Genomic DNA, 24581 nt, shown 5'->3' on the forward strand with positions numbered 1-24581 from the left:
CTATCGACTATGCCACACTATCTCCTTACTGTAGTAGAGCATGGGCACAGGTAGTAGAAAACGTTAAATAATTTTTAAAATCTTAAGATCATAGGTTTAGAACTGGACAGGACCATAGAAGTCATTTAGGACAACCTTCTTTTAGCTAAGAGAAAATGGAGAGGAAAAGTGATTTGCCTAGGTTCACATAACTAGTAAGCATCTAAGGCAGGATTTGAATTCAGGTCCTTGTGATTTCATAGCTGGGTAAAATGACTTAGATGTGTATTTGAAGTGGTGTGTGATTCTACTTGTGCTCCTACCACCTGCATGACAGGAGAAAGTAGCTGAAAGCCATGCTCAGTGTTACATAGGTCAGTTTGACTTAAAGTTTAAAATTTGCTCTGATAATTCACAAATTGTATTTGAGGCTCAGTTGTACTGTTAACTACTTACATGACTTTGAACTGGTTCACTAGCCTCTCTGCGCCTGAATTTCTTTATTTGAAGAAGTGTTTGGTCTCAGGACCACTTTATGCTCAAAATTATTGAGAACCTCTTTATGGGAGTTATATCTATTGATATTCACAATATTAGAGATTAAAATGTCTTAGTATTATTATAAAAATAGTTTTAACCTCAATGACCCTTAGAGAAGGTCTCAGGGACTCTAAGGGGTCCCTGGACCACACTTTGAAAGCTGATAGAGTAGGTGATTCCTAAAGTTCCTTCCATCTCAAAATCTTAGACTAGAATCTTAGAATAAAATATAGAATCGGGAACTGATTGCAGGATATTTTAACTTAGAAATTTCCTGAAATTAGACTGTAAAATTTCAGCAGGCATACCTATGCCAATCACTCATAATAATAACAATAATAGCAATGATGATAATAGGGAATACTTATAGATGCCTTAAAGTTTATAAAGTACTTTACTAACATTTGATTTGAACCTCACAACCATGCTGCTAGGTAGATACTACAGTCATCTATATCCTAATTTTATAGATTAGGAAACTGAGGTTTAGAAAGGTTAAGTGATTTGCCCAAGGTCATGCTGCTAGTAAGTGCCAGAGGTGGGATCTTGTTTTTCTTTTCATCTGCTAAGTCTGCAAGTTATCCTTGGAAAATAATAGTGTGGATGTAGTGACCATATTTTCCTGAACGAAAAATTGGGATATATGACCTAAACAAGGATATGCCTTTGAAAAAACCCAACACCATTGAGTTTTATTAACAATGGAAAGATTAATTTACCAGCAGCTCATTGTGAAAAGTGTGGGTATGTTTGAAGGTTTCTGTAACTCTATTAAGTTTATTGGAATTAATACCAGTACAATAGAAATTATGAAGCCAGGAAAATATACCAGTGGTAAACCAAAAATTCCTTTTGAGTTCCCTCTCTGTGGAAAATGCAACATAGTTCTGTGTAAGACCTATAATGACGAATTTGTCAACACTCAGAACACCCTCCAATGTGACATGACTCTTTTGGCCAAAGGATCTGACAAAGACATGTGGATTTATCTTTCACTCTGCTCCTCAGAAGGGGAAGTTGACTCCAAGGATAGTCAAGTAATCTTATAAGCATACTTTTGTTTCTTGAAATCAACATAGTCCTGTAAAATCTGGGATACATGGTTATTGTAAATGTAGGGATTAAGATAACAAGATGGCAGAATACTGGAGCAAGCCCTGGGAAAGAAGGAGAAAAAAAAAAAAGGCTGTGTCCAGAAAGCCAGCAGGCCCCAAGAGAGGGAGCGGGTATCAGTGCCTTTGGAACTGAGCTTCTGAGAGGATGCCAGGCTTGGTTTAGCCTTTCTTTACAATGAGGGTTGTGGAGTAACCTTTGCTGGGCTTTGTGAAATCCCAAAGCAAGCAGTGTTCTATTCAGACCACAGCAAATAAAAGGCTAGCTCTGGCATCTGGTTTAGATTCAGAAATAAAAAGCAGCCTACACTCTAAAGGGGGGAAGGGGAGTTCCTGAAGGCTCCTGTTCATTCTCATTCCAGTGTCTGGAGGGAAGGGTATTTTTTTTTTAAACCCTTGTCAAAACCAAACTCTTTAAATGCTTGAATCAAGTCTTTTATTTGGGTTAGCTGAGAGTAATGGCCCACTGAATGAAATATCACAGTTTACTTACCTTGGTAATTGGCCTAAAACTGGAATGTCCTTTGACCTGTGACTTCTTTCTTTGTATAAATTCTGCTGGCATTTTGAAGAAATAAGGGTGAAATGAAATTACCTTCTTTCTCAATACTTGATGGTAATGAAATCTAGAGATAAGGTGATTATGGAAACTTGGAAACAGAATGTTGGCATTAATAAGATGGGGAATCCCACTGGCAAGACAAAGTAACTTTTTTTTTGCCTGCTCTAATCGGAGCATTACCAAATGGGCATCTCACCATTGGCTTTGGTGAAGGAAGGGGAACTTTAAGCACTAAGTCATCTGAAGTAGGGACAGACCTTGCCTTGAGGATAGTGGGTCCTGTCCCTATTAGACTCCCAGAGTTCTGCAATCCCAAGCTCTAACCATGTGTTAAGAAGTGAGCAACAGCTTTGTCCTCATATCCATAAATCTCTGCTAAAAGCAGGCTAGCTGAGATGACGCTAGAATGAATGAGTGAATTAATAAATGAACAAACGAGTGAGTGAAAACACATTTATTAATCGTTTTCTGTGTGTAAGGCACTGTGCTAACGGCTAGGGGTAGAGACAAAATATAAGACAGTTTCTGCTCTCAAGGAGTTTACATTTAAATGTGGAAAACAACACATAGAGGAAGTTTCAGCTGCAAGTCAGACAGAAAGGTCCAGCAGTCCTTAAAAGGCACACTGACAAAGCAGCTGGTGATGCATCTTCTTTAATTCCATTTAGTTTCTGATGTTGAACCATTTGATGGTTTCCTTGGATAATGGCTAGGGTGGGGGGAGGTAGCACTTAGCACAGTACTTGGCACATAGTAGATTCTTAATAAATGTTTATTAACTGATAGATTGAAGGAGAGGGTTAGAAGAAAGGGCAATTATCTAAGGTGCACTGTTATTCCCCCAGCTCTTAGGTGAAATGTCTTGGGCTGTCCCTACCTAAGAATAAGAGAAGGTTGTGACAGTGGTTTGACCTGCCTGGCACATGCTGCCGCCTGTCTCTTCCTCTAAATGCTTTGCTGCTTTAGCTAGGCTGCCTTGCCTACTCCATAGATCACTAAGGCAAATGCACATCTAAAATATAAACTTCAGTAGAAATAACGACTATTAGATAACAATTATATTTCGTATTTGAGAAAAAGAAAATTTTGTTAACCTCTTACTGCTCTATTCTGTGTGTGTCCACATCAGTGTCTTAGAATTTAACATTTATTAAGCACTAATCTGTTAGTGACTGTGCTACGCACTGGGGATTTTGTTGTTGTTCAGTCATGTCCAACTCTCTGTGACCCCATTTGGGGTTTTCTTGGCAAAGATATTGGAGTGGTTTGCCATTTCCTTCTCAAGCTTATTTTACAGATAAGGAAACTGAGGCAAACAGGGTTAAGTGACTTGCCCAGGGTCACACATCTAGTAAGTGTCTGAGGTGGGATTTGAACTCAGGTCTTCTTGACTCCAAGCCCAGCACTCTATCTACAATGCCACCTAACTGCCTCAGGCTCTGAGGATACAGGTAAAAAAAAACCAGTCCTTTGCCTTCAAGGAGTTTATAATCTATTATTTTCACTTAGGTTAAAGTATTCATTAGTTAGTAAAGAACTATTTCTTTGGAAAACAACTGTTCATATTCAGAGTAGTATTATTGGATCTTCTTCACAGGTATGTAAGTAGCATCATCTCTTTCTTAGTAATTGACCTCTTTTCAAAGTGTGCAGACACCTCAGTTAGTTTTAAATGATACTTAATATTTTTTTATATTTTTATATAGAACAGATGCTACACATTCTGGGAAAATATGTTTAGTAGTTACTGTATCCAAGTCTCTATTACAGGAACATGCAAACAGGGGAATTCAACAGTGTGGACTATGATAATGATGATGAGGATAAAGTTAAGCATGCATTATTTAATGGAATAAATATGTCTGGGGACTCCTCTCTGGTCATACCCTCTTGATAGGGAGGAGAGAGGCTGTTTTGATCTTTTGAATGCAGGACTGACCCTCTGATGAAATTATAAAACTATGGAAGTTTGTCTTCCTCAGCCTTTCAGATATTTTTAAATTAAATATTTTTTTAATTATCAAGTAATTATTTTATCTTCTTTAGCTCTTCCACTCCACTGAAGAAAAAAAAACAAGAAAAACAAAATCTTTGTAATAAATATTCATAGTCAAGAAAAACAAATTCCCATATTGCCCATGTCCAAAAATATTTCTCGTTCTAAATATTTAGTTCGTCCCTTCTCTTTCTGGAGGTGGGTTTTGTTCTTTATCATCAGTTCTCTAGAATTATTGCATTGATCAGAGATCTTTAAGTCTTTCAAAATTGTTCATTTTTATAATGTTGTCAAAGTATAAGTTGTTCTTTTGGTTCTGCTCACTTCACTCTGTATCAGTTCAAACAAGTTTTCCTAGGTTTCTCTGAAATTGATCCTTTCATCACTTCTTACAGCAAAATAGTAGTCCATTACATTCGTGTACCAGAATTTGTTCAGCCATTCCATATGATGGACTCATCAAGTTAGCAGAGCAGGGTATGATGACTTCTGCAGGCTCATCCACCAAATCTCCAGGAGACACAGTTTGTGCCTTAGCACCCTGTGCCAATTAAGTCCCAGAAACAGCAAACTTATCTTTCAGGGGAAAGTAAAAATAGTTGAACTGATATTGCCAGGGCATGAAGGGAGCCCCACCCTGGTAGATAATGGTCAAAAATGACTGAACAATAAGGGGAGCACCCTGGTAGATAATGGTCACATTACTTGCTAACTTCCCAGTTCCTTAGTCTACTCAATTCCCATGACTTAACTCTTCCATTAAATGTCAGCTGCACATGGAGATGGTCCTACCCTTGATCTTGACATTACCCACAAATGCTCCACTTTGGTGTTCATGAACTACAATTTCTTTTATATGATCGTAACATTTTTAGCATTTAATTTTCCCTCAGCCTTAGAACCTTAATCCTGATCTTCATTCTCACCAAGATCTCCATTCCTTCTACCCTTCAGTTCTTCCTCAGGCTATCACCCCTATACTGGCTATATTTTCCTTTCTTTCCTATCTTGATCTTTCAGTGAATTACTTAAACTCTATACTATCCTCTACACTCAGACCCCTTACTCTTGTCCTACAGATTATGACAGCTTTATGACCACAAAACCATGCTGACTACGGCACTACAAATTCATGTCACATAATATCAAGTTGACACTTACAGAAGCAAGGCAATCTTTTTACTCTCCCATTTTGCTATTCCATTTACCACAGAGGTTATTCCAAAACTTTTCATCCCTCCTCAAACTTTTCAAGGCACTACTTCCCTCTCCTCCACATACTTTACTGAAAACAATGAGGTAAGAGCTCTATTTTCTCCCCTCCTCCTCTGAAATCATTCATATATCCCCCCTCCCCACTATCTCTTCCCTCAGCACATCTCTCATGTAGAGGTAACCCTTCTTGCCAAGGCAAACCTCTCTCTGTGCATTCTTGATTACTTCTGTTCCCATTTTCTTTAGCAAATTGCCTTTACTATAACCACTATCATTTCTACTCTCTTGCTTATCTTAAGTATTTCCCTATCTTCTGGGCCCTTCCTTGCTGTTTACAGACACAGCCATGCCTTCCCCATCCTTTAAAAAAATTCTCGCCTAATCTTAATCATCCCTGATAATTATCCAATATCGGTCCTTCCCTTATTAGCTACTAGAGATGACTTACACTTCCTCTCCTTTCACTCCCTTCTAAACTCTCTGCAATATGGCTTCTGATTTCATCATTTGACTGAAACTTCTCTCTCCAAAGTTACCAGTGATCTCTTAATTGCCAAATTTAATGGCTTTTGTTCAGTCCTTATTCTTCTTGACATTTCTGTTGCTTTTGACACTGTTGATCCTGGATATTTTTTTCTTTGCAGATTTTCATGATGCTGTTCTTTCCTGATTCTTCTCTCGCCTCTCTGATTTCATCTTCTTGGTCTCCTTTGCTGGATCTTCATCCAGGTCAGTCACACTTATTAACTTGGGTGCCCCCCAAGACTTTGACCAGGGCCCCCTTCTCTTCAAACTCAACATGTCCAAAACAGAACTCAGTATCTTTCCCTCCTGTTTCTGAACTTCCCTGTTACTAGTGAGAGTACTAACCATCTTCTCACATGCTCTTGGAATCACTCTCCACTCCTTCCTCACATTCACTTCACATACCCACTTTGTTGCCAACTCTTGTAATTTCTACCTTTACAACATCTTTTATGTGACACCTTCCCTCCCTTCACAGCCACTACCTTAGTGCAGGCTCTCATCACCTCATGCCTGGACTATTGTAATAATAATAATAATCTGATTGATCGTCCTACCTCAAGTTTCTCTCCATTATAATCCATTTTCTACTCAGCTGCCAAGTTGATTTTCCTAAAGTACAGGCTGATCATGTCACTTCCCTCCTTGATAATCTACAGTAGCTCCCTATTACCTCTAGGAATAAATATAAAATCCTCATTTAGCATTTAAAGCTCCTCACAATCTTGCTCCTTCCTATCTTTTTGGTCCTACACTTTTTTCTGCATCAAGTACCCTATAATCCAGTAACACTGTCCTTGCACAAGGTCATTCCTTTTCACTGTCTTTCTCTAGTGCTTGGAATGCTCTCTCTCCTTAGATTTCCCATACTAGCTTGCCTGACTTTCTTCAAGAATTAGCTCAAATCCTTTTTTCTGCAAGAGGCCCCACCTCTTCCACATGGCATGTAAGATATGTAAACAAATAAGTATAATATAAGGTTGAATGTGATATAAGGTCAAAGGGAAGGTCCAGGTCATAGGGCCATGGATTTGGGTCTGGAAGGTACCTTAGAGGTTATCAAATCTAGAGATTCTCAAACTTTTTGGTTTTAGGGTCCCTTCACATTCTTAAAAATTACTGAGCCCTAAATCTGGCCTCAGACACTTGACACTAGCTGTGTGACCCTGGGCACGTCACTTAACCCCGACTGCCTCACCAAAAAGTAAAAAAAAAAAATTATTGAGCCCTGAATAGAACTTTTGTTTATATGGGTTATGTCTATTGATATTTACCATATTAGAAATGAAAACTGATGACCTATTTTTAAATATTAATAATTCATTTAAAAATTAACCACAACAAACCTATTATATTTACATAAATAACACATTTTATGAAAAATAACTATTTTCCAAAACAAAAAAATTAGTGAGGAGACTGCCATTGTTGTACATATTTTTGCAAATCTCTTTAATGTCCAGTTCAACAGAAGACAGATTCTCATATTGGCGTCTGCATTCAATCTGTTGTGATATGTTGTGTTGGTTGGTATATATGAAGAAAATCTGGCCTCACACAGATACGTAGATGGGAAAGGAAGTATTTTAATAGGCAAGTAACATCTTAACATTATTATGCAAATACTTTTGACCTTATCTTAAAGGGTCTCAGGGACACCAAAGCATCTTCATACCATCCTTTGAGATCTTCTGGTCTAGTTCAATTCTGTCATTTTATTGGTGAGGAAATAGGCTCATAGAGAAAAAGTGACTTCCCCAAGGTCACACATTTAAGGAATCCAGATGCTCTGGTTAATCCAGCTTTCATTGTACTATGCTGCCTCAAATAAAGTGTTATAAAAGAAATTTGAGAGAGAAAACTCCCTTACAACTACTCCTTTCTAGCAAATTTTCCAGATTTTGATTGTACTACATATGTATTTTCCTTTCAATTTTTGTTTTGCTTAAAATAATATTCCAGTTTTTAGAACTCCCCCTGCTTTCTGTCAGAGCCTGGTTCTGTTTCATAGAAATGTGGGCTGCAGTTACATGTGCTAATGAGCTACCCTCTGTAGCTCTTACAGAAGATGTGAAAACCCAATCAGGTGCTACATGGTGTTTCAACAACAAAGGCTTCCCACTGCAGTTAATGTCAGAAGGCAATGAGAGGCAAGAATTCCTCGCATTAAGACATTGCCTCATATTTTTGAATCAGCCATAGATAATGATACTGGGAAAGAGGGCTATTCTAAGGACAGTTAACAAATAACATGAGACAGAAGAAACTGTGTCATGAGATGAGGAGGTGTATTAGTAAATATTTAACAACAGGTTGGGGGGGATGTAGTAGGACACACATTATTAATATTTTTTCTATCACTTAAGTATAGACAATCAATAAAACAATCTAGTCCATAATAGTAGCAGTTGCTGATTTCCTAGGTGTAAATGCTTACACTGAAAATTTAACAACCAGCTCTCACAAGCCAATGCAAGCTGGTTCTATCACACTCTTGCTTGGAATAGACCACTGGTAATCTGAAGACATTAATACAGGTTTAGACACATCCTAGAATTGTAGGTTTTTGCACCTTAGTGGGGCCCTTGAAATCACCTCTTCTCTTGCCATTTTATTGAGGTTGGGTTATGTCTCTTGGGATTCAAATTCTGGTCTACAGAGTCCAAATCCTGGATTTTTTTTTTCCAGTGAGGAAAAATTGCCAAATATGGCTCCATTCTGCCTCTGCAGGAAACAGAAAAGGCCACTACCTAGAAGAGTCAAGAGGGAATCCTTACCTTTGCCCACCTTTGAAAGGTAGATGGATGTCAGAGGAATTATTATTGTATCACCAGCACTGAGTACATTGTAGGTGCTTAATAAATGTTGATTGTGTTGTTTTGAAATAGTTTTTACTTTTAATAAATTACTTAGCTTTGCCTCAGCCTGACTTTTGTTTGATATTCATCTTTGATTAGCAATTTTGCTTAACTTCAACATTTAGACAGCATGACCTTAATCTGGTATTTTAGATTAGGGTAATGGTGAAACTGGGGTGGTATGAATTCACCCGTTCCCTCTGTTGTTCACCCGTCTCTCCTTTCCTCCCCAACAACACCAGTCATGGTGTCTACAAGCAAGGAAGTTTTGGTGCAAGGCTGGGGCAGATGAGGGGGTTAACTTTGCCTACAGGTGGATTGATCTGGAACCTAGCTGTGGGACTTTGGAAAGGAGGAGTATAAAAGTTTTGTTTTCTTTTGGTTTTGTAGGGAGCTTCTAAAACCCTAAGCAACTTCTTTCTTGATTGATTTTTATTCTTCTTGTAAGCAGCTTAATCCCCTGGAGAAAGAAATAGTAAACCACTCCAGTATCTTTGCCAAGAGACTCCATGGACAGTATGGGCCATGGGGTCATGAAAAGTCAGATACAACTGACTTTGTTTAACCCTCTGGCTCAAAATGATAGATTGTACCAGAAGCAAGATAGTGACCCAGACATCTTGGGAGAGGGTGGTCTGTGAACTTGTTTGTAAAAAAATATTTTGGCAACTATATTTCATTATAGCTCTTGTAATCCTATGCATTTTATCTTATACATTTAAAAGCATTATTCTGAGAAGAGGTCTGTTCTATGTGTGGTTTTAAAGCCAGCACCTTCTTAGTTCAAGTTTGATACTGATATGACAGAAATATTACAAGAAGGATGTAGTGGCACTCAGTTTTTCTAGGCCCAGACTATATGAACTTTTATGCCCCCAGACCAGGAAACTGGGTCAGGGGAGAAAAATTCATCAAGGTCAGGGAAGCAGCTGGTCCTATCACAGAGTCCATATGCTTCACCAGACTGCCCAAAGTGCCCATAATGCAAAAGATAAGGTTAAAAACTCCAAGTTTAATCAACTTACTCAGTATTCTGGCCTGACTATTCTCTTTCTTGGACATTTGAATTTTTGGAAAAGTGATGCCTGCCTGGCATGTTTTAGCTGCCAATAGGATGAATTTTATATGAATATAACTCTGTGATGGGGACCTCTAATTTATATGAAGAAGACTGAAAACTGCCTGGTCCTCAGTCCTTTCTGGGGTCTATAACAGCTGAATTTGGTGTCGGAGTCATTGTTGTTCAGTCATTTCAGTTGTGTCCAACTCTTTGTGACCCCATTTGCAGCTTTCTTCACAAAGATACTGGAGTGGTTTGCCATTTCATTCTCTGGATCATTTTACAGATGAGTTAACTGAGGCAAACAGGGTTGAATGACTTGCCTAGGGTCACACAGATAGTAGGTGTCTGAGGCCGGATTTGAACTTTGGAAGATGAGTCTTCTTGACTCCAGGCCTGGCACTCTATCTACTCCACCACCTCACTGTCCTTTGGTGTCAGAGTACTTAAGTTCAAATACTGGCTATGATACTTAGTATCTTTATGACTACAGCAGGTGATTTAATTTCTCTGAGCACTGGTTTCCTTATCAGTGAAATGAAAGGTTTCAGCTAGTTGATCTCTAAGGCCCCTTTCATCTCTCAATCTATAATGCTAGGATATTGGATCTCATTATAAAATTGGCACAAAACAGTGCTCGTGGTTCATGGTGAATCCATAACAGTTTCATTGAGCATGCACCTCTCAGTACATTCTGTAATCTCTCTGAAGTGTGTTACTTTGAATCTTGTACTAATTAAGTGTCAATAATTAACATAAATCCTTAACTATCCTCTTGGGAAGATAAAAAAGGCTGCATTTGAGACTTTCTTCTCCTGCTGGAGAAAATGCAAGGTCTCCCGTCTATGTTTTAGACTTTGGATAGTCTTGAATAAATCATGTGGCTTTGAATGGTTTAAAGCACAGCATTAAGAATTGCTTTTTTTCTATGTCATTTTTGTGGCAATCAGTGTGCAAATCCAGCTCTTAAAGCGAGCTAAGGCTTCTAAAAGGTGATTTGGGGGTGGCTAGAAGACCTATCTAACCCAGACTACTTCCTCAAGATCTTTAGAAAGCCTCTATCAAAAACCTGAGAGTGAAGGGGAAAGAGAAGGTCTATTATTTTAATATACCCATTAACAGCTTAACAGTGACCGCTTTATCAGAGTAGGGAGCCTGCTTGTTCAACTTAGAAAATAAAAAGCAAGACCCATAAGGGATGGCACTCAGGGTAAATAAGCTTTGGTGGAGAGCAGGTGGGAGAAGTGGGAAAGATTAGAAACAGAGAGAATTGTTATGGACAGCAAGCATCTTGTTCAGTGCCGTCAGTGGGATATTTCATAGTTCATATACTCATTGGTTTTGAGCTAGAAGAAATCATCATAAAGAAACTAAGCCCTAGGCAATGAAATGACTGGCCTGGGGTCACAAATAGTGCTGCCCTGGGGAGTTCTAAACATTGGGAAAAGGGACACAATGAAGATAGTAAGCCCAGATGGTTTTATATATTTGATCTCAATACAATATCTAAAGTCCCAAGTCTGCCCCCCTACACACAATAAATGTCAGTGGCTCCCTACTGTCTCCAGTATCAAATATAAGTATCTCTATTTGACATTTAAAGCACTTTACAATATGCCCCTATTCTACCTTTCCAGACTTATTGTACATTACTCCCTACCCATATACTTTGTGGTTCAGCCACCTTGGCTTCCTTGCTGTCCCTCACACACAACTGTCCATCTCTCATTTCTATCTTTGTATTGGATGTCCCCCATGCCTGTATTCTATTCCTCCCCACCTTTGCCTTTCGGAATTCCTGGTTTCCTTCATGACTCTGTTCAAGAACCACCTTTCATGTGTAACCCCAACCCCAAAGCCCATTGGTATGGGACTCTTTCCTTATTGGTGGAGACAAGTGGGCAGGGCCTTGATCTCCATCAATAAAGTGAGAGTCAAATACCAATGGGCTTTGGGACTGGGGTTATATACACAAGGCCGTTCCTAATCCATTATCCCTCCCTTCCCTGGAGCTGCCAGTGCCCTTCCTAAGGTTACCTTATATCTTTTTTTAAATGGTTTTTACATACACCTATATATGTGTATGTTGTCTTCCCCTTTAGAATATAAATTCCTTATTTTTATCTTTATATCTCTAGCATTTACCACAGTGCCTGACATATAGTTGGTACTTAATAAATGCTTTATTGACTGATTAGTTGATTGAATGCCTACAGGCAGTAATAATTATGATAACCCAAACTCAAATTCACATAGCTTTTTTAGTTTTACCAAGTATTTTTTTTTTTTTTTGTTGAGGCAATTGGGGTTAAGTGACTGCCCAGAGTCACACAGCTAATGAGTGTTATGTGTCTGAGGCTGGATTTGAACTCAGGTCCTCTTGATTCCAGGGCCGCTGCTCTATTCACAGCGCCACCTAGCTGTCGCTGCCAAGTATTTTCTTCACAACAACCCTTTGAGGTAGGCAACAGAAATATCATTATCTCCAGATCTTAAATGAGGAATCTGAAGCCCAGAGAGGGGAAGTAGCTTCCCCAGTATGGCATAGCTAATAAATTTCACTTAGGATATGGAGCTAGATCATTTGACTGCAAGACTAATGGTCTTCCCAAAACATGGCATTAGCAAGTAAATTATATTAGAAAAAAAATACATAAAAAATAGGAAATGGCCAGTCAATCTAATCATATCACATTTAACATAACCTAGGGAAACCTTTCCCTCTCCGAAAACACCCTGAAAAATAACCAATGCTGACCCAATTCAATATTTCCCCTCCCCCCCAACTATCAAAGTTCCTCCCAAGAGGAAGTCACTGGCAGTTGCTGCAAAATGATATATCTGTTCCCAAGTTATATGGTATGATAGATGAAGATAGCTTTGTAGTTTCTGTGGATGCTCAGTGACCCTGAGTACTGAGTTATTTCTTCTATAACCAATACCAACTATACAAATCCTCTTTGTTTCTCTGCATTATCAGTGTCAATCTAATCAGTCAACAAGCATTTATTGATAGTTTATCATGTGTTTGGCCCTGTTCTAAGTACAGAAGGACACTGAAACAAAAGAGAGAAGAGAAGCTATAGTTACTAGGCTTTAAAAGTTCATGGTCCATTTGGGAAGACAAGATGTATACATAAGAAATAAAGAGGGAACAATGCCAGATAGCACAGGGCCTTGTATGGAGTACGCTCAATGTTTGATGAGTGAATGAATAATTAAGTGCAAAATTATGCCGTAGAAACAGGTTCAGAACTAGGTAAAATTGTGAAATATTGTGAGGCTTTTCTTTTTGTTTTATTGATGTCTTCTGTTCTTACACTGTAGTTATTTCCCAAAATATTACCTGCCTCCCATTGAAAATTCTCGAGTACCAAAAAAAACACAACTAAGTCTGAAAGCACATGCAAATTCCATACCTACAGGCCCCCCCTACTTCTCCACTAAGAGGAGTGAGATATATTTCTTCATCTATTCTGCAGGACCTAGAATAATCATTAAAATAATTTGAGTTTGAGTACCTTTTAATGTTGCTTTTACTTATATTATTGTAATCAACATATACACACATATATATGCATACATATATACGTGTATATGTACATATGTAGACTATGTTCTTGGTTCTTAATTTGCTCTGTACTGGTCCATACATCTTCCCTCGTTTCTCTCAATTCCTTGTATTCATCATTTCTTATAGCATTATAGTATTCTATTACCATCACATAGAATACTTTGTTCAGCCATTCCCTGAGATTAGCTGCTTGTTTGGTGCCTGCAGCCTCTCCCTTCCTATGCCTTCCCTTTACTGTTTTGCCTTCATGTTCTTTCCTTCTACCTCTTCCCTATCAAAATCCTCTCTGTTAAACTTATTCTCATTAAGTTTTAATGACAGAGATGGCTTAATTGTGTTCTGTCTCCCAGACTTGTCTTTGGATTTGAATAGGGTCTAAATCCTTAGATCAGTAGACTTAGGTATACCTACATACATCATTGATTCTTTCTCAAGCTTCATTTCCCTATCTGTAATATGAGGTAAATAGTGTTTATGCCATCTAGTTCAAAGGGCAGATGGTCGTAAAGAAGATGATCTCTAAAATATAAAGTGCTTTATAAATGCAAAAAGTATGAAATTCTAATAGTGGAATTTCAGGCATCATCCAGTAGTGGGAGGGACATTTTGGAAGGGAAAGGGGCCTTCCTACTGAAGTCACTGAAACTATAACTCTTCAGTATTCCTATTACAAAGACAATTCTGTGTACAGACTGAAAATTCAAGTAACGCAGATTTTTTTTTCACATTGAATTATGAGAAGGTACAATGTAGTAAAAAAATCTATTAAAGTTGGAGTCACATAGATGGAGATCTAAATTCTAGCTCCAACTCTTATTAGTTGTATGACCATGGGCAAATCAATCTCCAAACCTGCTTTCTCATTTGTAAAATGGAGATAAACAAATATCACTTATCTTACAGCATTATTATGAGGATATCCATCTTGCTCCCCATCTGGAATAGCATCCTTCATGTAGAACCCCAAGAAATTATGTTCCCAGTCTCTGGGGTGGTTCATTTTATCAGTTTTGGAATTCTGGCCCTGGAGCTGAGCTGTTTTGATTGGTGAGCAAATGAGTGTAAGCTCACCTAGCCTGCTATTTCTAGCCTTGCTCCAAACCACATCATGCTTTACATGCCATCCAGCCATCCACCCACCCATCTTGCCATCTGCTCTGCCAGCAGACTTGGGTCCTTCCCTCACCCACTTTCTACCTCTCACTCCTGACACAGTAATCAAATCAACACTTTGCTTCTGGAAAAGGATCTGTCCATCCACTGCCATGTAGCTCTATATGCTATCCCTGTGACTCCATAGACCAAAACCTCCCTTTATGTTTTATCTTTCCTTATTATAATCTAAACTTTCTGAGGGCAAGAACTGCCTCACATTTTATTATTATCTCCAGTACTTTGCACAGTGCCTGGCATATGGTAAGTACCTAATAAATGCTTTTTTCATTCATTCATCTATTTCATTTAAAAATGCTTTGTAAATCTTAAAAGACTAAATAAATATGAGCTTATTGCAATCTGATTGGGAACCTGTTCCACACTTGAATCCTTCAGGGGTTATCTCATAGTGTATTGGAAGGGGCACTGGATTTGGAGTCAGAATAACTGGATTTGAATTCTGGCTTTGCCTGTGTAATCTTGGGCAAGACATTGTAGCTTTTTGGGGTTCGGTTCTCTCATCTGTAAAGTGAGAACCAGATGATCCCAGCAGTCCCTTCCAACTCTAACTTCTATGATCCCATCAGAATAACAAACTTACTTCTTTAATTAATTAATAAAATTAATTAAGAGTTGATTATTTCATTTGATCTTGGTAGGAAGGAAGGGAAACCAGGTAGAAAACTCAGCTTCTCTTTTCCTTCCCAGTCCCCACTATTTTCAACCTTTTCTTCTGCCATCCCCTCTCTTTTTTTTCCCTTTTTTCAAAGATGAGGAGTGTTAATAGTGTGGGAGTGAAGGTTAGGGGATGTATATAATATCTCAGTTTCAGTTTCTCTGTCCCTATCTTGCTACTGTTCAGGACATGATTTGGGAAATAGCAAGGATTTTCTCCCCTTGCCTCAACTTAGTGAATTTAGGATTGGTAAAGAAAGAAATTTTATTCCATTACCTTTGAGATCACTTTTCTTTTACTCACGCTTCTGAGATATCCATTTAGATCGTTGAAATATACATGTGTGTCCTTTTCTACCAACATTATCCTCTTCTCCTTATGACCAAAATCAGTTAATTAACAATCATATATACTAAGTGCCTACTGTGTGCCAAGCACTGTGTTAGGCTCTGAAGATATAAAGGCAAAAATAGAGCAAGTCAAAGAACAAAGCACTGCCCAAATTTCCAGATTTCCTCTGTTTTATTGTGCTCTTTGTTGCAATGGCTCTGTTTTCTTTCAAATGGTGAATAACTTTCCTCCTGGTGGTGTAATTCTTGTGAAAATTGATTCTCTCAAAGCTTTATCTTTACCTTGATTCCCTCACTTGTATCTCCACTCTCTGAAAAAGGGGAGAATGAAGTGAAACCTATTTGGTTATATTTTAAATTTCTGTAAACATCCTAAATTGTTTCCATCTGACCTTTAAGACTGATAACAGAATGAGAATATGGTAAAAAGGCAAGTTATTTGTCAATATTTATACATGGTAGGTTGCCACCTTATTTTGGGTGTGCCAACCCATTTTGGGTGTGTGACTGCTGGCTGATGAATCATTCAGCAATCAAGCTTTAAATAAGTGACTTATGGATGTTCCAAGGTTAACAATTCCTTTCATTACTTATTGAAAACAGATAATTTTACTCACTGATGGCAAACTATAATAAATATTCTGTAAGGACTAAACAAAATGGTAATGAACTATTTGCCCTTATTCAAAGCAACCAAAAAAGAGACTTCTCTATACCTTTTTATTAATTTTTTTGTTTTTATATCTCCTTTATTACCAAATCTATCCTTGCTATCTGCCCTACTGAGCAAACCCTCCCTTAAGAAAAAAAAAGAAATTTCAAAAGCAATTTATCAAAATCAACCAATATACCAACCATATATAAGGGCAATGTAAGCAAAGAAGGTCCAGAATAGTGATTCAGTCAATTAATCTATCAAAAATATAACTAAGTGCAGCAAATCCTTAATTAATTTGAGAGGAATATAGTTCTTTGATCCTTGGATAATGATGTCTCATAGGAAATATCTTGTTACTGGCCAAAAGAACAAGTCACACACAGTGGGGCTGTATGTAAACAGCAAGCTAATAAGGAGCCATTCAGTGGAGTTGTGACCCAATCCAATTGTGAAGAACTCCCAAGAGAGAATTGCCCTTGGCAGGGAGGTGAGCGAGATTCTCTCACCTCCTCCCCCAACCTGTGATCAGGTGACTTACCTGGTGAACTTTTAAAGACAGGAAGACCTGAAATTCAGGTGTCAGCAGAAATGTTTCTATACTAGCAATGGCTGATGGCAAGGTCTGTACTAGTTTCAGAGAGATATATCAAGAACAAATTAGAAACACCTAGGAAAGACAACTTTAGGGAACATATTTCCTCAGGCAAAGAGAAATATAAGCTATGGGACTCAACAAAAGCACTGATCTCAAGAGCCCAGCAGATAGCAACACCTAAGTAAAACATATAATGACTCTACAAAGAATGAAAGAACCTCATAGCAATCAAAAACTGTGAGGTACCCCTTTGCCTCATGTGTTCTCTATGCATGTAGTTCACTACCACTTTAGTATAAGTTTAAGCTTAGTCTCTTGAGAAACCTTGTCTATACAAGGGGTTAAGTTGAGAAGAGTGGTTGTTTTATAATGAGTGTATTTTCTATACCAGCTTAGTAAATAGTCTTTCTAAAAATTAATTGTCTGGTTGGTAATCAATGTGAAACATGTTGGTGGGGGCTCATGACCAATTGTACTAGAACAACCCAGCCCCTCAGCATTATTCCTAGAACTCTGAGAGTAGTAGCAGTTATTGCCCAATGGGGACACCAAATTGCAGTGGGATTTGGAACACAGATGGGATGCTTCACTTGACTGACAATACATGAAACATTTCAAACCCATAGTCCCACCCCTGTACAAAAAGTGAAAGGAAATACATTTTTTTTCAACTCCTCTCCAATTGCTCAAGCTTGGTCATTATAATTATGTAGTGTTCAGTTTCATATTTTTTGTTCTTTCTGTTTACATTATTGTAGTCATTGTATACACTGTTTACTTCATGTTGAATTAGTTACTTATTTTCCCATGCTTTTCTGAATTTTTCATATTTATTGATTCTCACAGCATGGTAATATTCACATTTTCCAGATATTCCCCAATAGATTAGAATCTACTTTAGTCCAGTTTCTTGCTACTGCTAAAAAAAATACTAATTGAATTAATTGATTTATTTGAGACCTCTCTTTCTGTCTCCTAGGGGTATATGCCTAGCACTGGGATCTGTCTGTCAAGGAATATGACCATTCTAGTCACTTTCTAAATGGTAATTCCAAATTGGTTTCCAGAAGTGATGCACCAAGTTCTAACTCTACCACCAGTGTATTAGTATATGTGTCTTTCCTAGCCCTTTCAACAGTGACTATTCCCATCTTTTGACATTTGTGCCAATTTTTGGGTGTGAACTGAAACTCCAGAGTTGTTTTCATTAAGGAATTAAAGCAAGCTGTCACAGGGTTATTAATAGCTTGCGATTCTTTTGTGAGTTTAAAAAAAATGCTATTTATGCATCAGACAATGGCTCCAAAAAGGCTTTTTTGAACCCTCCTCAAAGTTTTGCAAGTCTCCACTAATTAAACTTGATTAGCTCAGGCATTAACCTAAGAGGCATCTTTAATGTTGTTAAGCCTTTATTAATAACTTTGTCTAAGGAAATGATGTATATTACACATAGGGAGTCTTAGAAAGAGGACTCATAATTTGGTGAATAGGATTCCACATCTATGGTTAAAGGACCTGGATTTGAATTCTGGCTCTACTATTTAGAACCTGTTTACTCCTAAGCAGATTATTTGACCTCCTTGGACTCTAGTTTCCACATCTGTGAAATTAAGAGACTGAGTTTGATCAGCTTTAAGCTAAGAGCTTTTCCAGTTCTAACTTTATGACCCTATAGTGCTAAGCACTGATCTCTTTTAAAGGGTGATCTATAAAAGTCAAGGTTGGGTACCTGCCCTTGAGGGTGTTTTATAGGAAACAATAGGAATTTTTACTAAGAGTTTTTGAAAAAATTTTAGAAATATAGTACAAATTATGAGAACTCAACTATGTTAGTTAACAGTGATTAGCAATTATTTAAATGGTGTTAAATATTTATTAAGATGGACAGAACTGAATGGGTCTCGAAAAAGACTATGGACAAACATAAGTTAATATAATGAAAATACAGGCTTTCCTTCTACAGGCATACCTATCCCTCATAAAGTCACCCTTGCTAATACTGTTTTTTATATTAATGTTATTAATACATTTGAGACAAACCCCATTAACATGGTGTTCTGCCTAATGTATTTTTGTGGAATTAGTTAATGATGTTAAAATTGTCTTTACTATTCTTGTGTCTGGAAAGATTTTATGCAGTTAGATTTTTTTTAATTGCCACATTGAGTTTTCTAGACAATAGACACTTTCAAAAACCATTCGCTATGTAGTAGATGACTTTACCCCCACCCCGAAATAGTTAAGCAGCCCTCCCCCACTGTAGAGTGATTGTGGCTGTAAATGTATAGTATGTCACTCTCCATTTTTATAGTTTAGCCATTTATAGCCATTCCATTAATAGAATGGAAGGATGTCTGCTTTAGATTAGTACCAACATTGTTCTTTACATTTGAACTGAGTTTTATTATAGTCATGTCTAATGCTCTTTTGGTGGTATTCACAGTGAACAGAAAGCCAGCCTCATATTGGGAAACCTAAAAACTTTCTGACATATACTGTCTTTGTAATCTTGGACAAGTCACTAACTTCTCAGTGCTCTAGAGGCAACTCTTTATAAGTTGCAGAGAAGGTACCAATGTGCATGATAGAAGGAATTCCCTTATGCCAGGCCTGCAGGCCACTTATGGCCCTCGGGCCGCTTGTGACATACCAAAAGATTTCCAGAGGCCCACGAAAAATGTGGAGAAAAACATCCTCTACATTTTTTGCAGGCTGCCCAAAATCCTTTGGTGCGCCACAAGTGGCTTGAGAGCCATAAGTGACCCACAGGTGGCACATTGTGCAGGCCTGCCTTACACCAATGAAATCCTAGGTTTAATTTTTATCTCCTTTCTTCTGCCTCTGCATAGAAGTCTTTATGTAGTTCTCTAAATTCCTCAAATGTTCATTCCTTACACAGCATTAGAGAAGCAATGCAGCTCAAAGTAGTGAGATAAATTATTATTTTACTATTATATATTAATAACCAATTGTTTGATTGGGAGCCAGGCTTTTCTCCTATGTTTCTTCATTGAGACCTGGCTCAATGGGAGTGGAAGGACATGACTGATTGAGATTACCCCTAACCCTCAGGGAACATACTCTTCCATCTCGGGCTGGATCACACCCAACTAGGAGACCTCAGTTCTATTTAGAGTGTAAACTGAATCGATTTTGGCAAGTTCTTAATACGAGGAAATACGAGGAAAAGGAACCCTGTCCTTGCACCCCTCCATTAGAACCAACTAGAATGGTCTGGATGAAGACCTATGTTGCTGGAGACAGCTGAGTCTCATGAACAGGCCATGTTCTTGGTGGGAGGAGCTGACGACATTTAGCCCACCTCCTCATTAAATATCCACTAATCAGGGTTGATTTTCAATTGTCAAGGAAATTCCTTTTAAGGATTATTTAAAGTTTTCAGGATTTCTTTGGTTAGAAACCACTGACCACCAATTTATTATCAGCTAGCCTAATTAATAAATTAATAAAATGAAATTTAAAAAATAAAATTAATAAATGAATTCTGTCTTTCAGGTTTTTCATTCATCACAGTAGATAAGATAACTAGCTTTGGAATTGGGAAGATCTGATTTTAATTCCTGGCCTTGACACGTACGAATTATGTCACCCTGAGCAAATCATTTCATCTCTCAGTGTACCAGACAATTCTCTAAGACTGAACACTGCTATCTGCATTGCTAGAAGGAGTTTTGTCACTAAAAAGACTATAGCAGGTCAGATAGACACAGCTCTGTGGGGTTTCTTTGGCAGACTCCCATCCTCCCCTTGAAATGGGTATAGAAACACAAGATTACTATGAAGAATTAGGCAGGGAAGTACATAAAATATCCTAAATCAGAGTGAGGACTCAGGCAGACAGGTTGTCGATGGTGACCATAAAATATAGTTGAACAGAATTAATTCTGAAGATACTAGTCAGTTAGCCCTGGGTGTAACCTGTGAATTTCATTCCATGTGGATAACTTTCTGGTTTTGAAAGTTCTTCCACTAATGAAGACTAGAATTTCTTTGTAAAATGGGGGGCAATGAAATGTTAATGACTCGTCCATGATCACACAGCCACTATTATAAGACGTAAGAACTGAATGCAGGTCTCCCTGACTCTGGGCAGCTAGGTGGCACAGTGTATAGAGCTCCTGGCCTGGAGTCAGGAAGGCTCATATTCCTGAGTTCAAATCCAGACTCAGACACTTAGTAGCTGTGTGACTCTGGACAAGTCACTTAACCCTGTGGGCCTCAGTTTCCTCATCTGTAAAATGAGATGGAGAAAGAAATGACAAATCACTGCAGTATCTTTGCCAAGAAAACTCTAAATGGGGTCACAAAGAGTTGGACATGACTGAACAACTTCCTGACCCTAAGGCAGACCCTCTATCTACTGGCATTGTTCGCCTAACAAATAGATATGTAAATGGAGATATTATGTTATGAGAGAGATTAGATTTGATAACATGCCATTGCCTTGCACACTGTAAACACTTAATAAAATGCTTGTGAAATAAAGAGTTTTCTCTCTGAGAGGAAACATCTATTTCAGCTAAAACTCAGAGGAAAAAGACCTTTTAAAGGAAGAAGAACCATGGTTTGTTTTTTTTTTTTTTTCCCTAGTCCAGTGACTGGATATGTTGGAGATTTTGCCTTTGTAAAAGAAATGTAGGAAAGGGGCTCTCTGCTTTAAGCTAAAAGAACAATGCAGTGCCTCATACTCTTCCTAGGCAAGATTTCCTATGAGTCCCTGAGCTGAAGACTTCAGCTGAAGTCACAAGCAAAGGGGAGCTCCACGATCTTGTCCCCAGGGGAACTGCAGCTGGAAATGAGCAGAAACAAAGAAGGACTAGTCAATCAACAAACATTTATTAAGCCTCGTCATGTTCTAGGCACGATGTTAGGTCTAGGAATACAAATACAAGCAAAAAGAAAGATAGTTCCTGCCCTCAAGGAGCTTACTTTCTTTTTTTTGGACTTGGTGTGTTTTTCTTTTTAAAATATTTAAAATTCATTTTGAACTTAAATACCAAAAAAACCCCAAAACCACAACCCATTTGCATGTACACAGCACCACATAAAAATACTTATAAAGGCATGAATTTCCATTCCATACTGTTTACTTTAAAAAAAAAAAACTATGTAATAAATACTTCACACAATTTTCAAAGCTACTCTGCTTTTCTGTGCCTCCTTCTAAATTTAAAGAGCTTACTTTCTAATCGAGAATATATAATAGGAAACTAAAAGGCCAGGGAGAAGGGTCAGATGGCAAAGTCCAGTGGAGTACAGCCTGGTGGTAAATGAGGAGATGGTTGGGAGGAACCCTCCAATTAGAGGGATGGGCTCCAGCTCGGATCATAACTATATCTCAACAAACAAATGAACAAATGCTGGGTGTTAGTGATTATTTGTTTCTTTCTTTTATAAATGGTCACAAACCTTCCATTAAATAATCCATTTGAGAATTTCACTATGATCCTGTTCTCTAGTACAGTAGCACCTGGCCAGTTCTCTAGGATTCCTCAAATACCACCAACAGTGGTCTGGCAATGAAATCGGTAAGTTATTTCAGAATCCTGGGAAGTAGCTTGCGCTGGCCTGGTAAGTTGAACTTATGAAGGGTTGCTTGGTGCTCTCTTAGAATCTTTTCACTAAATTTTGGGTTTTAATTCCCTATTTTCCATTTTTTTCTCTCCTTTCTCTCCTTTCCAGCCTGAAGATCTCCTTGATAGAGAAAACTGAAGCAAAATAAGTGTTAAGCATTTCAACCTTCTCTCAGTTGTCCATTATCATTATCCTATCTACCCATAGCACCAAGTTTATCCCTTCCTTGATCTTCTTCTTGTCCCCATTGTAGCTTTAAAAGCCCTTTTTGTTTTTCTTGGTACTTATCATGAGCATCCTCTCAATCTAGGCTTTATCCTTCCTGACACTGTTCTTGAAAGACAGGGCTACTTTTTTGGATTTGTCCTGAGCTGCCTGCCTTGACTTATATATTTTGTATATGTCTTTTAAACATCTGAGCTTATCCGTGATTTCTCAGTACAGCTCTAATAGCTGATAATAATAATTCTCTAATAATCAATTCTTTATGCTCTTCCCTCTCTTCTTCCTCAACAGAATAATTTTCTATCATGTTGTGAAATATTGTTCTTGGGAGTCTTCCATCCCCCTTGATCTAATTTAAGATCTTAGAATTTGGAGCTAAATATCCTCCTGAGGTCCGTTCTCTCTCTAGTTCTATGATCCTATGAACCTCAAGTGACAAACCCTCATTTTATAGATGAGGAAACTGAGGGCCAGAGAAGTTAAATATTAAGTGAAGCCTGAGGTCAGAGAAGACCTAGGTTCAGTTCCCAGGTCTGCCTCTTACTATCCGTGTAACCTTGGGCTTAATTTAACACAACCTTCTGAACCTGAGTTTTCTCAATCTTATCCATTTCTTCTAGCTGGCCTGGTAGCCTATAGTATACTCCTGTTATAGTATCGCTTCTATTTCTCTCTCATTTGATCCTTAGAAGTAAATGGGTGGTTCAGGGAATAGAGCGCTGAGTCAGGAAGACCTGAGTTCAAATCTGACCTAGTCAGACACTAGCTGTGGGATGCTAGGCAAATCACTTAAACCTCTGTCTGCCTCAGTTTCCTTAATTGTAAAATGGGGATTGTAATAGCACCTACCTTCCAGGGTTGTTGTGGGGATCAAATGAGATAATAGCTTTAAAAAATAAGAAAGAAAAAAAAAGCCCTCAACATGGTACCTGGCACATAGTAGGATAAATTAGTAAATGCTATTCCTCCCTTCCCCTCCCTTTACCCAAATGTTCACAACTAGATTTTCTCCTTCAGATCTCTGGGGATATTTCCTTTACATAAAATGTCACCCTACCATCCTTTTATATAATCTGTTCCTTTTAAGTTGTATCTTTCCATTGCTATAGTCTGATCATGACTTCTATCTTACCAAGTCTCAGTGGTGATGAGTTAATAATTACCTCCCTGAAACAAGATCTCTGGCTCATTTTGCTTATTCTTAATACTCTATGGCTTGGTATACTACTATTATTATTACTATCACCACCACCACCACCACCACCAACACCACTACTATACTACTACTACCACTACTATCACCACCCCCACTACCACCATCACCACTACTATACTATTACTACTACTACCACTACCACCACCACTATCACTTCTACTTCTACTACTAACACTGAATATTTATTGCTTGGTACTTTATAACGTGCTTGATGTATGTTATTCCATATTCACTGGGCAGGTTAGGTAGGCTGGGCAGATAGGATTACTCCCATCTTACAGATGAGAAAATTGAAGTTTTGAGAGACAAAATGACTTGCCTACCATCACACAATTAGTAAGTTAACAGAGCCAGTATTTAAAGCCAGTTCTGACTCCAAATCCAATCTCTCTCTCTCTCTCTCTCTCTCTCTCCTCTCTCTCTCTCTCTTTTTCCCTTCTACACCATACGTGCCCTGTGGTACACTGAAACCTGATGTAATGGGTATTGTTCTTTTTCTCTTCTCATTTATTGAGTATCTCTAGTGTAACTTTTCTTTCTATAGTACACCTGTTACTCTCTACTGCACCTGGTTTAACAACTATTTCTAGGCAGTTTTCTCCCTCTCTCTCCCTTTTCACACTAAAGCCCTTTAAACTCAGATCAGATCTTCACTAGGTAAATGCATACTTCCATACTGTCATCAGATAT

General features: G+C 38.1%; 1 protein-coding gene across 1 annotated transcript in view; it reads right to left on the bottom strand.

The window, feature by feature from the left end:
• LCA5 (lebercilin LCA5) overlaps positions 1-19633 on the bottom strand; it is a 143208-nt gene extending 123575 nt beyond the window's left edge. Inside the window, 1 exon segment of the mRNA XM_027854139.1 lies at positions 19429-19633. Coding sequence (XP_027709940.1) covers positions 19429-19633 — 205 coding nt within the window.
• Between the last annotated feature and the right edge of the window lie 4948 nt (positions 19634-24581).

This window comes from Vombatus ursinus, unplaced genomic scaffold (genome assembly GCF_900497805.2).
Source record: "Vombatus ursinus unplaced genomic scaffold, bare-nosed wombat genome assembly UNPS02000582.1, whole genome shotgun sequence".
In the NCBI taxonomy this organism is placed as follows: Eukaryota; Metazoa; Chordata; class Mammalia; order Diprotodontia; family Vombatidae; genus Vombatus; species Vombatus ursinus.